The sequence below is a fragment of the Pezoporus flaviventris genome, unplaced genomic scaffold (assembly GCF_033815535.1).
Source record: "Pezoporus flaviventris isolate CSIRO_AGI_PZ_B2104156 unplaced genomic scaffold, CSIRO_AGI_Pfla_v1 ptg000025l, whole genome shotgun sequence".
Taxonomy (NCBI): Eukaryota; Metazoa; Chordata; class Aves; order Psittaciformes; family Psittacidae; genus Pezoporus; species Pezoporus flaviventris.
The window spans coordinates 19,326,623-19,340,773 of record NW_026892573.1 but is presented as its reverse complement, the minus strand read 5'-3'; the positions used below and the strand labels follow the sequence as shown (position 1 = coordinate 19,340,773).

The window sequence follows — 14,151 nt, the reverse complement described above, 5'->3', positions numbered from 1 at the left end:
AAGCTTCATTCTGAGAATATTTTACAGCTGATTTACAAACTATCTGTACAGGCTGCAAATAACAAGTGAAAAACAAAGGGTGTTACTTTATTATGCTGTCAATACTCCCAAGCTACCTACTAATATTATATGGTAATAACAAAACAAATCCAAGATGCAATGGAAAAGAAAGCTACCTATCATCAAGTGTCACATAGCTTCTAAATGGTAGTAATTAATATCTCTAATGAGATGACTTCATTAGTAGGAATTTCTATTAACATTAATATATGCTAATAGGTGCAATGGATATAATTCTCCATGTAAATATTCTGATTTGTTTGCAGGGACAGATATAGTCTAAATCCAAAAACAGGAATAAGTTTTGGGCTCCTGAATTTCTGTCCCAGAAATGTTACACAGAAATACAGATAAACACCATGTGTGCCACATAATGGGTTGGAAGGCTGGGGATTGGGTTTTCTTAGGTCCCCCAATAAACCTGAAGCTAATGGTTAACAGCAGACATATTTACTCTACCAGGGTAGAGCTGCTAGTTGATTGTGAGACCTTTTATAAATATTGATAGCATGCAAAGAGACAGCCATCTACACAAGTAATTTACAGCACAGCATTAAAAATTTAACTGCCTTACAAAGACATACAATACAGATGCCATTTCTCATGTTTTTGTATGACTTTCTATGTGCAAAACCTTTTCTAGGTAACAATAGAAGGAGAAAAACATGAAAAAAGATACAGGCCAGTTGAGAACTCTGAATGAGGGGAATTGGTTTCAGATTAAGACCAAGGTCTCCTCCCTGCAAGCAGGTTTGTGTGTGATAGTGCATGGGTCTAGACAGAGTTCTAAAGCTGAGAGGCTCCAGACTGGCTTAGACATTTATTTGTACAGAGCTAAGCTTGAAGCCTAGGGTTCTCAATTTGCAATCTCAGATAATTGTGCAGAGTCTCACACAGAGCTGAGTTAATAGTTTTGGTCAATAGTAGACAGAAGGTCAGAGTGTACCTGCACACAGCTTACGTATTATTGTAACACTACAAAAACCTCATTTACATTACTTTAAATTAATGTAAGCTCTAGAAGTTCACACAGTGGATGTTTTTAATTTGGAAATACAATGTTTATGTACTTACACAGATCATCTGCTGTAGTATCATAGTATCTCATAATTTATCACAATGCTTTCACTGGCAATAGAAATATTATACAAAAATAATATGTTAAATATAATATTTATATGTATACAATTTTGCATAAAATATGTATACATTTAAGAACATAGACGTTTATAATGCAGGAGGAAATAGACATCAGAGCACCCCAGCCACATTGTTGCAGCTTTACTTGGTTGCAGCTCTGCACTCAGGCCCCTATACCTAGAAATCCAAAAGATATGGCAAGCAGAAATATTGTAGTTCCTCAATTATTCCAACCACAAATTAAGCTGTGTGCAATTTACGTGTACTTACAAAATGTAAACAGACCACACTTTTCATCATTTACTCTTAGCTTTTGTCTTGTGGTTTTGATGTGTTTGGTCACAGTCTGGTACCGGTACATATACCTATTTGTTTCTGATTAAAAGAATATAGTTTCTGGTAGGAGTATAAAATGCAGCCACTGAAATACAGCTTGTTACATTTAGCAGTGTTAACAAAATAATCCAGCTGCAAAGGAGGATTAGAAATGCATTTCACATGAACATTCAGATGCACATACTCAGGAAAAAGTCCCAATTTCTCCCTATTTGCTTTAATGCATTTCTCACATGAAATATGTAAACTGTGAACTTTTAGGACCATCAGGCCCAGGAAATGAAATAATTTTTCAATTTAACACAAGTACAGGAAAGTCTGAACTGAGGTCAGTCCTCAGTCTATATAGTCCTGTGTTAAAGTTACGGAACACAGAAGAAAAGGGGGTCTCTATGCCCAAAGCTGAAAATTTTGTTGGGCCAAACTCCACTTGATTTGAAAAGTAGATTCAAAGAGCAAAAAGATTTTAAAGGATGATTAAATTCAGTACACATAAAGCACTGGCAAACCCTAAACTTTACAGAAGAAAAGGAGATGGATGCATGCAATGTTTTTCAAATGCTGTCAAAACAGTATCTGATACAAACCAATGAACATCTGCTGAAGTCTTGACGTACAACCCAACAAGCTTTGCTCTCAGCTGTTAAACAGGCCTCTCCAAGAGGGGCAAGTGCTGCATACTGGATGGACCCAAGAATCTGAAGTACTGCAGGGGCCAAACCCAGCAAATGTCCACTGCCTTGGACTACGCCACAGAAAGCACATGCTGCAGTCTTTGAAAGAATTACAAGACACACAACCTGAGCACACCACTGGAGCATGCCTATGCCAGTACCTGGGGGAGATATCCAGCCACTCTGAGTATGAACCAGACATGTTCCTGTGCAACATCTTTTTGACTTCCCAGCACAACTGATTTCATATATCTGAAATACGTTCAGGACTTGAAGGTGTTGGGTCACACTGTGTAGAAGCTGTCAACACCTGAAAACATTTCTGGGGTCCTTCCAAGGCTACTTGCTGCAGACTGATAGTTATTCCTTTCCTTACAGCAATGCCAGGCAGTGTGCGTTACACTTTACTGCCATTACCTTCCAGAGCCCCAGCAACTCTACTGCACGTGCCACTGGCATTACAAACACCTTTTAATAGTTATATATTAGAAAGCTGAGCTGAAGTGAGAGTGAAGGTACTTTGCTTTTTTTTTCAGCATTTCAGGCAGTTCTCCATGCATCTCCATGATTTTTTGCTTACTTATTATGAGAAGCTATCTTCTTCCACCTGATGGCCATTTCCAATTCCCATTAATCTCAATTATTATTTTAACTTCTGCACTTGAATTATAGAGGAGACAGAGGGTGTTGAGAGCATAGAGACATTACTATTGGAAAGGACAAACCTGGGAAGTGCACAGACTTCCTACAAAGTGCATAAGTCCTTAACTGGGTCACAATTCCATAGAAAACCTAACGAAATTGAACTATTCTGCATTCACTATTCCAGAATAATGTACTGTTGTGTCTGACCTATTTATTCTTGAAGCCTGGCCAATTTATCAAAGTAGACAAAGCTTAAATTAATTCTACTTTCACCATTAAGCTTGGACTTAGAAAATACCCATGGCCTTAATAGTAAGCCTTGGCTTAAATATCATCAGTCTCAACAAGTACCTTCTTTCTGGCAGCCCCAGTGACATCAGCAAGTGGGCTAGATAATAATGACAATAATAAACATTGTGATTTTAATTTTTACAGTATTTTGTCACTTGAAAATAGAGACATTAGTTTGAACCCTGTCAGAAAGGCTTTGTGCTCGAATGAGCATGGGTGAAAATGCCTTGAGTGTGTCCTTCCAACTCCTGCCGCTGGGGCCAGCACTGGGATAGCAGAGCTGGTGGCCTTGGAGAAAGCTGTCGTGAAGACAGCCAGAGGCCTCAGCAAGGGCCACCGCTCTGCCTCTGGGAGCTGCTTTTAAACAGAAGCTGTCCCACTGGGCCTTGCCCCAGATGTGTCCCCTGAACCCCGGGCTGATGTCCCAGCCTGGCCTCCGCCTGGCCACCGCACCCCCATCACAGGCCTGCAGCTGACTCCGGTCACCATCACCAGGCCTGACCCTGATGTGACTCCATAGCATGAGCTTGGCCCTGCATCATCACCACAGCCCTGCACCACAGTCACCAGGCTGTGGAGGACCTGGTTACCCTCACCAGGCCTGATCCCCGCCCTGGCTCACCTCCAGCACCTGGCCTTTGCCCTGCCATCTCTGTGTTGCCCTGCCACCCCCCTGGGGAGCGCCTGTGGCCCCGGTAACACGAAGAAAGAAGAAATGCAGGTAGTGCACAACCAGACAGGCTTTTCCAAGCAGAGCTAACCTAGAGCGTGCTTCCAGTTCTCCATCACACACTCTGGACCCTGCCACTACACACACTGTAAAAGAGCCCTGCTCTCAAACATGAAGAAGTTCAAAGCTTTGGAGGAAAGGACTGACCTTTTGTAACACTGAAATGAGTTTGCCATGAAACGATAAGACCAACAAGCTGGCAGCAATGCCAATTCAGACCTTGTTCTGTAGACTTAAAACTGGAGTTACACCGCAGACTTTGGTTTAGTTAACTTGAATGCACAGGGCTAAAACCAATATAAAAAATGGCATGTGAAGCCCCAGTTCTTAACTCCAGCCCCCACCACAAAATAGGATTATTAAAAACTAATGATGAGGAAAAAACTTGATACTCAACCAATTGCCTTTGGTTACAGTACACCCATTGGAACAAGTGGAATCCCAAAGTGGGATCATTTATGACAGTAATCATTTACCAAAGCAACTAAAGGTTTTAAAGTCACAATCTTCCCTGACATTTTTTTTGCTTCTATTTACATTTCTTTAGCATATTAGTGCTTCAGGGCTTCAAGGACCTGTTTTCATAAGTGTTTACAAGCCACTAAACATGCCCTGGCACAGTATCAGCAGTAAATAATAATAATATCACCTCCACAAACAAGAGCACTTGTGCCATGAAACATCCCGGGTGGAGTATCTCTTATGAAAGAATTTTGTTATTAATGCTTTGTTCAGGGAGGGAGCTCCACTGGAACAACGATATACACAAGCGGTGCTGTCCTGGTATCCTGCTTGCTCTCCTCACTCCTGCAGCTTACGGGTATTTTGGAGTTGATTCTAAGAAGTCTTTGTCATTATAAGAAGTTGGGCCCCAATCTAGATCTCTATACCCAGTAAGTTATTCCTAGTCTCCAGGAGGCTTCCAGAGGCTCAACAGGACTACCTCTGCAAATAAACCAAAATAAAGGCTGCAATGTCAGACCCCCAAACTGCAGGCAAGACAAAATAATTGAAGCATCAAGAGGGCACTGAATATGTCTGCACCCCTGCAACAAATGCCTTCCAAGGTTATGAGTATGGAAAAAGGCAAAAAAATACATTCCTCAGGCAGTGTTTAATTCCCACCTTCTACTGCCAGACCCGTGATGGTAAATGTCAGTCAAGAGAATATAACAAGGAATTAATTGCAACAATGGACTCTGTAAATGATCTGCCATAAGGCTGTGAGAACAGTAATGTTCCTGTAACAAATAACTGCGTTGAAATGATTTGCTGTAGAAGCTGTCTAAAAGAAAGTAAGGAGGGGATTCATCTTTCCCACAAGAATCGTATGTTGTTAATGGGTCACCAGGAGAGGAGTGGTGAGTGGTGCTGACTGTACCTTCCAATTAATTTCTTTTGCTTTTCATCTTTAAATTTGAGGATAAATTAAAACAAACCTCTCCTTTGCTGCCATCTGTTCTCACAGTCATAAGTCTGTCATAGATCATAGATACTACGCAAATAATAATAATAATAAAAGCATAAATCAACCTGGAAATAAGCAAAACAAATTAAAGCAAAGGGAATGAGTGCTTTTCTCTCCCAAAAACTCCATTTCCCTTTCCTCTTTTTTTCCAATTCCTATTCAAAGACAGTGGCTGATGCCTAAGATGTGTTTTAGAGTTGGTCATTTTTTTTTTCACATTCTTCCTCCTGAATAAAGAAAAAAATCCTTACACAATAAAGGCATAGCTACTTCTCAAAACATGATCTAGCAGGTAAAGGGCTATTCAGGTAGGTAGGTTCATTTCCCTGTTCAGTGGCTCAGTCTCTCAGGTATTTCAGTGTCTTGTTTGAAAGTGAAGAAAACAGTATGTCCCTTTTTCTCAAGGATTAATAAATTAAAATGACACAAGGCTATTTTATATAGTCATAATAGAAGCATTATATAAAATAGTCTAATCTCCTAAATTAAAGTTAATAATTAAAGAATTCAGAGCTGTTCTGCCCTTTTAGATTCCCTATTTATCCACAACTCCTCTGCTGTACCTCCCAGATGTTCATTCTTTGGACAACCTGCAAATCTGCCAGCTGCCTGTTCCCATACCACAACACTGTACCTGCTGTCTCTTTTAAGTGGCTGGCTCCATGTCTCCCGGCTCCTCTTCTCTCAGCCGCTTTCTCTGCCCTGGTGATGTTTCAGTGGTGGACGTACATTTCTGCACCCAGTGCTCTGGCAGGCTGAGGCACCGGGGCCTCAGAGCTGACTGGAAAGACACCTGTTTGGGCACTGTCCGCCTTTCCACACTGCAGAGGGAGGAGCTGTCTCGGAGATAAAAGGCAGCAGCTCCACCTCTCTCTCCCACAGCTTCATGCCCTATTGCTGCTGAACCTTCCTAAGGGATTGCCATTCCCTCTGCTACCTGCAAGGCTCTGAAGTGCTGTTCTGCAGAGATGGGAAGCAGCCAGACTCCCTTGCCACCTTTCCCCATTGGCTCCTTGGGGAAAGGACAGAAAAGGGAAGCACCTACAGGTTTGTTAAGCCTTTGGGACCTGGGGCTCTGCATGCAAATATCAGCTGTCAATTCTTTTTTTCACTTCTGTCCCTGGCAGCTACAGAACAAAGCTTGAGAACATGAGCCGGGTGCACCCTGAAGCCTTGAAACCAGAAATCAATTAAGACCTGAAATGTTTTTAGATCATTATTTTCAGGCCCATTTCATTACATATGGGAAGTTGACCTGTGGTATTAATAACTGTGCCTACAGCAAGTATTCACTGTATCCTTATGGAAACTGAATTGTTTGGTAGCCATCTGAACATGATACTACTCTCTGAACATGGATTCCTTTCTATCTCCTTCTGGGCATCTAACTTCCAGGTCAATTCCTCCTGGGCAATTGAAATATTTGAAAGAAGGAACCTTCTTCCACAAGCATCTACAAAATCATCATTTTCATTAACCAGGCTTACTAAAATAGCATTTTGTGACTTGAGTTGGATTTCTGTCTTATATTATTATAATTATATTATTATATGCTATTATTATAAGGGAACAATGCATGTATATTGATCTACAGACTATATTCCATTTTTAATCTCACACTAATGCTTATGATAAATGAAGTTTTCTCCAAGTTGATATTAGGAATGAGGCTGGGTTTAATGAACAAGAAAAAATACTGAAGCTGGGTGTTACCCAAGTCCAAAACTAATGTGTATTTTTTTCTTTTAAATTATTAAGTACGTGATTAATAAGTTTCTAAATTATTTTTCAGTGTGTATGGCAGTGAACAGTCATGTGAGTTATACCAAAGCTGACTGTTGCTGCCCCTCTGAATCTGTTTCGTGGGAGGAGGAGTCCAGTACGAATGGTTTGCTGCTGCTCTCCAAAGCTACCGCTGAGGCGAGCCACGAGAGGGCACTGGTAAGGAGAAAACAAGAGGACGAACGCAGTCCTGGGAACCAGGAGCCCGGGGCGCATCAGGGGCTCGGAGCCCTGTCAGTACCATGAGCAAAGGAAGGTCCAACAGGCCACACAGTTTTCTGCATAAAAGGAAAGGAAAAACTGAAATGTCTTCCCAGCCAGTCTTAGAGGTCTGCAGCCTGCCAAGGGAACTGAGAAAGGACCAACGGTACCCAGAGGATGTGCTGGAGCATCAGGAGGAACAGAGAGAGACAGCACAAAGTGGGGCCCACAAATGTGCACCATTGACCACGTAAGCCACACATTTCTGCTCCACACAAAGGCTATGGAAAGAAAGAGAAAGGGAGATGGAGAAGGGTTGTATAAAGCAACTGGTCTTTTCCCAGAGAAGGCCCCCAAAATGCATTGAATTTCACGAAGGTGTGGGCTGTCTGAGTGAAGAGAGATGCAGTGGTTCTATCAGGTTTCCAGTGTAGCTAAGCAGTAATAAAGTAATAAAATATATATTTGTCTGGAAACAATTACTGTTACAATTCACTTAAGGAGGTCAGTATTTCATGCTGTGTTGCAATACATTTGTGTTTATGTGAAAATCCACTCCCCTGAACCACGGCTGTCATTTGTTGAACATGATAAACCATGCAGGATGTCAGGTTTCATCTTTTGATCTTATTTCTGATTGTGTCTTTCAAAATTAACTGGTGTTAACATTTCTTTATATAACAATTTAAGCTAGTAGAAAGAGAAAACCCTGCTCCTTGCTTTTTTTTGTTTTGGTTTGTTTTTTTTCGTTATTCTAGAGTTGTATGTGGGAATGGATTTTAATTTTTCATTGATCTTTTGAGAGATTTGCAGACAGGTACATGCTTGCTCGTATGACATCAAACAGCACACACGAGATCAGTGCAGTCATTAGCACCTGACTTGTGGTCTGCCAGCAAATGCTTCATGCCCTGTCAGTCCAGCCTAGATTGGTCTATACAGGGACATGATATATTGTAAATTAAGATGGTCACTGAACAAACTTGACCAGTGAGCCCACTGGTTATTACTAACTTGCTCCCTGGCCCTGCCCAGATCCAACTAGCTCTTTCAAAACCATGCTCAAGAGCAGTTTGCGGGACAACTCACTTCAGTGACCTTATGCAAAAAAGACTAGTACTGATGAGACTCCTCCTTCCATTCCACAGCATCTCCTATATGCCTCATTTGATTGGCAGCATAAATCAAATAGCTTCAAAATCACCCTTGGAAAGCATCCCAGGAGTAGGCTGCCACAGTGCTTTTATTCTAAAACTTCTGAACTGAAAGTAAAATGTGTACAAAGTTAATTATCAAAATAATAGTAATAAGTGACATAGAGCCCAGGGGCAGGCACATGGGACCAAGAGGAGGAAATGCAATTTGGGTTAGAGTCTCTGAAGCTCACTGTGGTCATATAGGACTGCAGGATTCGGGCCTCCAGGGTGATCACTGTTGTTATTACTCAGATTATAGTAGCACAGGGCAAATGCACACAGCCTGGAAGCTGTCTGCTCCTGATGAGAGTCCCCTGACCTGAAGAGCTTACAGTCTAAATAAGACTAGGTAGACAAGTGGAGTGAGAAAGAAAGCATTTTTATTAGACCCAAGAGAGATTAAGAAACTTGCCCAAAGACACACATACAAAGCCTTTGACAGAAACACGGTTTAACCTAGATTTCACTATGGCGCCTTGATTCATGAACATTTCACGTATCTTCTGCTCAACGTCTAAATGCCTCATCAACTGAGATTTAAAGTAGACTCCATCTCAGTAAAGCATCACCAGAAATGCCCTATTATACCATGTTTATTTTGACTGCTTTTGCACAAGGAGAGACCACTTTTATTTAGAAAGTCTCAAGTTCACAGACAGAGAAACACAGAGAAACAAATACAAATCTGGGGGGACATGAAAGCCTCAAGTTCAAGAACAGGCTATTGTTTCACAAGCCTCTCCACAGCACTAGAAGCCTCATTGCATTTGCTCCAGCTTTAGTCTCTCCCAGGGTTTTAAATTTGCAACTATCCAGCCATGTAATTCTTGATACCCAGCAAAGTATTCCTCTTTTGGGGGGGTCATAATTGGAAATTAACCAAAGAAAGAAAGCTGATGCCAAATTATGGATGCAAGAATTTGCCAGACTTAACTCAGTCCAGGTTCACATGCTGCAGAAAGCTAAGACAAGTTTTGGATGAAAGTCAGTGTTGACACCTAATGTTTAACCATGACCGTCATAAAAGCCACTTGAGTGAAATAAAAAATACACAATACAAAAATCCACTTGACAGAAAAGTTACTCATTAACATTCCTTCTACATCTCACACGAAAGCATTGCTTGTGAGAAGTGCCCACTTGTGAATCTGAGAGGACACTAGCTCTTACTTGCAGACTGCCCACAAGGTACCTCAAGTCTCATTTACAGGAAGAAATTATATCCTTTAATAACAAACGGCTCGTTTCCCAGAGTAATTTTTATTATGTCCTCGACCTTTGCTTTCACTAGCAACACAAAGAGTTTCAGTGACTGCACACAGAGGAGATACAAGCTAGAAAAAAGGTCAAGGATGTTGTATTTCTCCATATGGGTCATATAAGGTGCTGTGACTTGCGTACCTGAATGAGAGGGAATTCTGCTAAGTCGCTTGAAAGGGTCTTGGGAACAACCTTTCAGCCAGGTGAGTGCCTGGCTTGGTTTCCAGATGCCGCCAGGACCGGCTCCGGGCTCTGTCCGAGGGCTGCAGAGCTGCCACGGTTCCCCCCACGTCCCTCAAAGCTCCCTTGCCACCGCTGTCTCTCTCCCGGGTACCAGCATTCAGCCTAACCCTCTGCCAGCCACACGGGGAAAGGCAGGAGTGGCCCTTCCCTCCACATCCTCCTCGGGGAAGGAGAGGTGCAGCGGGGAGCAGCAGCCGTGACTCAGAGCCGTCTCTGTCACAACACGCGTTTCACAAACGTCCCGATGCTGCAGATGCCCCGGCAGGAACCCAGCAGCCTCCTGCAGAGAACCCGGCCCTCCTGCCCGCGCTGCCCCCGCGACAGCGGGCCCAGCCTCGCGGGGGCCACACGCCCGCCCGCCCGGCGACCCCTCTCTCCCGTTCCCGCTCCTCTCAGCGGGTCCCCCCCTCCTCAGGCTGGGGCTGTCCGCCCGCCGCTCCCCGCCGCAACCCCGACCTCGGGGGTGTTCAGCCTGGTACCTGACTCTGTCTTTCTCAGCCCGCCGGAGCTCCGAGTCCCTCTGCAGCACCTCAAAAATCGCGCGGGCTTCCTCCTCGTTTAAAAAGCTGAGATCTGGCCCCTGAGGCGCTGCGGTCATGGCTTTGCTTATTTCCGGGCGGGCGGGAGGAGGCAGGCGGGCAGCGCTGACCCCCTGGGAGCCTGGACCGACACGAGCATGGCCGAGTCCCGGGAGGACCGCTCAGGCCGGCACCGGCGGGACGCGCTTTACTCCGGGCGGCGGGAGCCGGAGCCGCGGCCGTCCCGGCGCGCGTCGGGCAACACCCCGCGGAGCGGCAGCAGGCGCGGGCGCCGCCGGCGGGGCGGGGAGGGGAGGGGCGGGAGCAGCCGCTGCCCGGTGCCCGCCCCCCCGGCCGGGCTTGCGTGAGGTGCTCTCTCCAAGGGCATGGTGCGGGGCTGTCCCGGCGCTGCCAGGCAGAGCACACTCCCGCCCGGGGGCCGCTGCGGGACGCAGCAGATCCCGCTCGGAGCCCGCCGAGCCTCTGCCCGCCAGCGCCGGCGGCTCGTCCATAGCACAGGAGCGCGGCCCCGCCGCTCCGCCCGAGCGTCCTCCTCCGCCCCCGCGAGTCCCGCAGCCACGGCAGGCGGACATGCCGATAGTCCTGCGGGATGGAGGCAAGGTGGTAACTTTTCCACGCGGGAAGAACGGGGCAGTGCGTTATCTTTGCTATCCTTCGAGGTTTTCCCTTAAAGAAGAAATAGTAGAGAATGGAAGTCCTTGACTTGGATGCTATAACTGCAGTTCGGAAGTAATTTCATCCTCATTTCATTCTAACGGCTCTAATGCAGCTCAGCTCTGTGCTGCACCAACATGTGTCTCTCTAAAGTAGGTGTCTATCGAGTATGCTGTATGGGTTGTATAGGCAGTAAAGTGACCTTTGAGAGTTTTCCGCCAAAGAAGGGCTTTATCCGGAACCGAGCTGCAGATGGAGAAAGAAAATAAACCACAGTTTTTGTTATGGAAAAGTGACTCAGTGTAAATGTGATGTGCAGTGAAAGCGGGGCTGAGCTGCACGCAGCCACCATCCAGCCCTGCAGCAGGCTGATGTGGGGCCCAGGAAGGATGCTGCCCCACCAGGAAGTTGTGTGGTGCAGGTGGAAATAAAGACCTTAGAACCCAGCCGGAATAACGGGTTGCAGGAAGTTCCTTGGTTTGGTGTAGTTTGGTGTAGCTTCTGGCCCAAAGAGAAACTTGCCTGATTCCTGGTGACCAAACAATAAAAACAAGGCTGTGAGACAACTGATGAAACTGTAATGAAAGCTGTGAAGAATGACGATGCTTAGAAAATGTCAAGAGGAGGTGTCTCCCACAAAGACAAAGTGAATTTTTAATACTGTGTAGGAGATGCTTCTGGGTAAAGTCTAAGCGTGTTGTTTCTAAATCTGCAAGATTCACAGCCATCATTGGTGTATCCAGAGGTTACAGAACTTCCCTTTAAAGAGAAGTGTCCTGTCCTCCCCCTTCCGTTGCAATGAGCGTTGTGGTGGGACTGTTTTACCAGCAGAAGCCGAGCTATGGAGGTCTCCACAAGACTCTCCCAGGCAGTGGATGAGACATTGCTCTCCCTTTCTGCTCGGCATCTGCAGGTTATAGGAAGCAATTGCTCATGGTGCTTCTACGTCATGCTGCATCTGCTCCCAGATCTGAGGGGGAATGTGATATCACTTTTTTTCCTATACATCCATTGCAGTGAACCTTTGTGGTAAAAACAAGTTTTATCTTATTGGTGATGCTGTGGTTTCTTAACTTTTTGTGCAAACATCTAAGTTGGGTTGGATGGGATTCTGAGCAACCTGATCTAGCTGAAGCTGTCCCTGCTCATTGCAGGAGGGCTGGACTTTCCAACCTTTCCAACCCAAACTTTTCTATGATAGAAAATGAATATATACATACAGAATACATAGGAAGGATGTACATGTTCTCACAAGTTTGCAAAGGAATTTATGTACTACAGGCTTTACAAAGAAAGGGTGACATTTCCCCGGAAATTTGCTTACCTATAAATGTATTCATCCTGCATGTAAGACAAGAAGAGAATTGTATTTCTAAGTTTTTGTCATCCTTTTCCTTTTGTTTCTAGCGATCTGATTAATTGGTGCCTTTTTCATCACCAAAAATATGTTAGAATATTTTCGGTGCAGGGAGGAGCAGGGACAAGATGCCATTTAATACATGAGCAGTGTAGAGTCTTTCAGGTACAAAGAAATAAGTTTTTCATTCTCTGCCAAATGATGGAATTATGCAGAAGATTGACAAGTAGGCACTCTAGCGGCTTTAAAGAGATGCTGCCAGACATCATGATGGTTATTTCAATGGCTTTTATCCAGAATATTTAGGGATATGGGCATAGCCATCTTGTATGGTAAGAGGACTTCCATTTTACACAGCGTCTTCGATATGTCGTATCAGCGTTACAAAATGTGTGTTGGATCATGACTAGAAACAGCTGCTATCTATGGAACCTTCTACCAGGAGTTTGTTTTCTGAAAGATAACCAGTTCTCTCTTTGTCTCTTCATTACTCCACCCCAGGATAAAGTTTATGCCTTTTTCATATATGGATCACGATGGCAAGGAAACACTGCCTCTATTCTAGTATTTAGAATCTTGAGCATCTTATGTGCTATAATTTCGGTTGCATAAGCCTAAACCAGGATACATGCTCTAATTTTTTTCCCATGTTTTTAGCTAACAGCTGTTCCAGGAAGATACAGAAGTGTTTTCTTGTAAATAAGTAGCATTTATTCTGTTTAGCAACCTGAAACAGAGGGCCATATGCTCCTAGCATATGAGAGGCTGCAGACATGAGACGTCTATTAGTAATGTTAATTGCCAATGTCACTGAAGGAGGATGCTGACACACATACCTTAATTATAGAGCAACTTCTTCAAAAACTGCATTTCACAAATACTGCTGTACTAATGGGTGGTGTTAACTCCACTTACTCTCAGTGGAGGATTTCAAAGTGTAGGACTCCAGAAAGCCAAAGGGGCTGTTTCTAAAAGTTGATCTGTAGCTCGGGAATTGAGGGGAATGTGCAGTAGGGTTGGCTCAATCTTGTAACAATTGGCCTTAGGGCTCGTATCAGCCTTGAGGCTTGGGAGAACTGTAAGGTCTTGTCTGTTCCTGTTGAACTAATTACTGTGTAAGTTGTCACACAGATTAGTGAAGACTAGTTTAATTAACTCCCTGCATTAAGTGAGAAAGGCTTCACGGCAAGGCAAAGAATAAATATGAAGCATCTTTCATTTAAAATATATTAAATCTGTTTACTGTGTTTGAAATAAATATTTTTAACGCTAACGTAGGTCAAAAATAGTTTGATCATGCTACTGGTAAGAAAAAAAGCAGTGCCTCTCCCTCTTTTTAACAAGCCCATCTGTTATATCTCAGTTTGCTCTAATAGTCATTATGATTTATGTGTATTAAGTTATCAACTCGAGGTCCAACTGAGTTTCAGGGACACAGTGTCTTGCCATGCAGGGTTCCCAATGCCACAGGTAGGCATTTCCACTGAGCAGTGAGTGTCCTCCAGGATCTTTCACCTTTGAAGTGGGGCCTTCACCTCCCACTTCAAAGGAGCTTTGGACTTTCATTTAGGCTTT

General features: G+C 44.0%; 1 protein-coding gene across 2 annotated transcripts in view; it reads right to left on the bottom strand.

Annotated features, from left to right (window-relative positions):
* The window catches only part of EXPH5 (exophilin 5), a 36,853-nt gene extending 26,034 nt beyond the window's left edge, over positions 1–10,819 (bottom strand). The window contains exons 1-2 of one of the 2 annotated variants that reach the window (XR_009744187.1): positions 10,506–10,819; positions 8,887–9,924 (exon numbers count right to left, since the gene is read on the bottom strand). Coding sequence is in view for 1 of the 2 variants with exons in the window: in XM_061457753.1 (XP_061313737.1) it covers positions 10,506–10,624 (119 nt within the window). In the remaining variant the exon portion in view is untranslated. Of the gene's footprint in view, positions 1–8,886; positions 9,925–10,505 lie in introns of those variants that run through there. The other variant, XM_061457753.1, reaches the window with a different exon arrangement.
* Between the last annotated feature and the right edge of the window lie 3,332 nt (positions 10,820–14,151).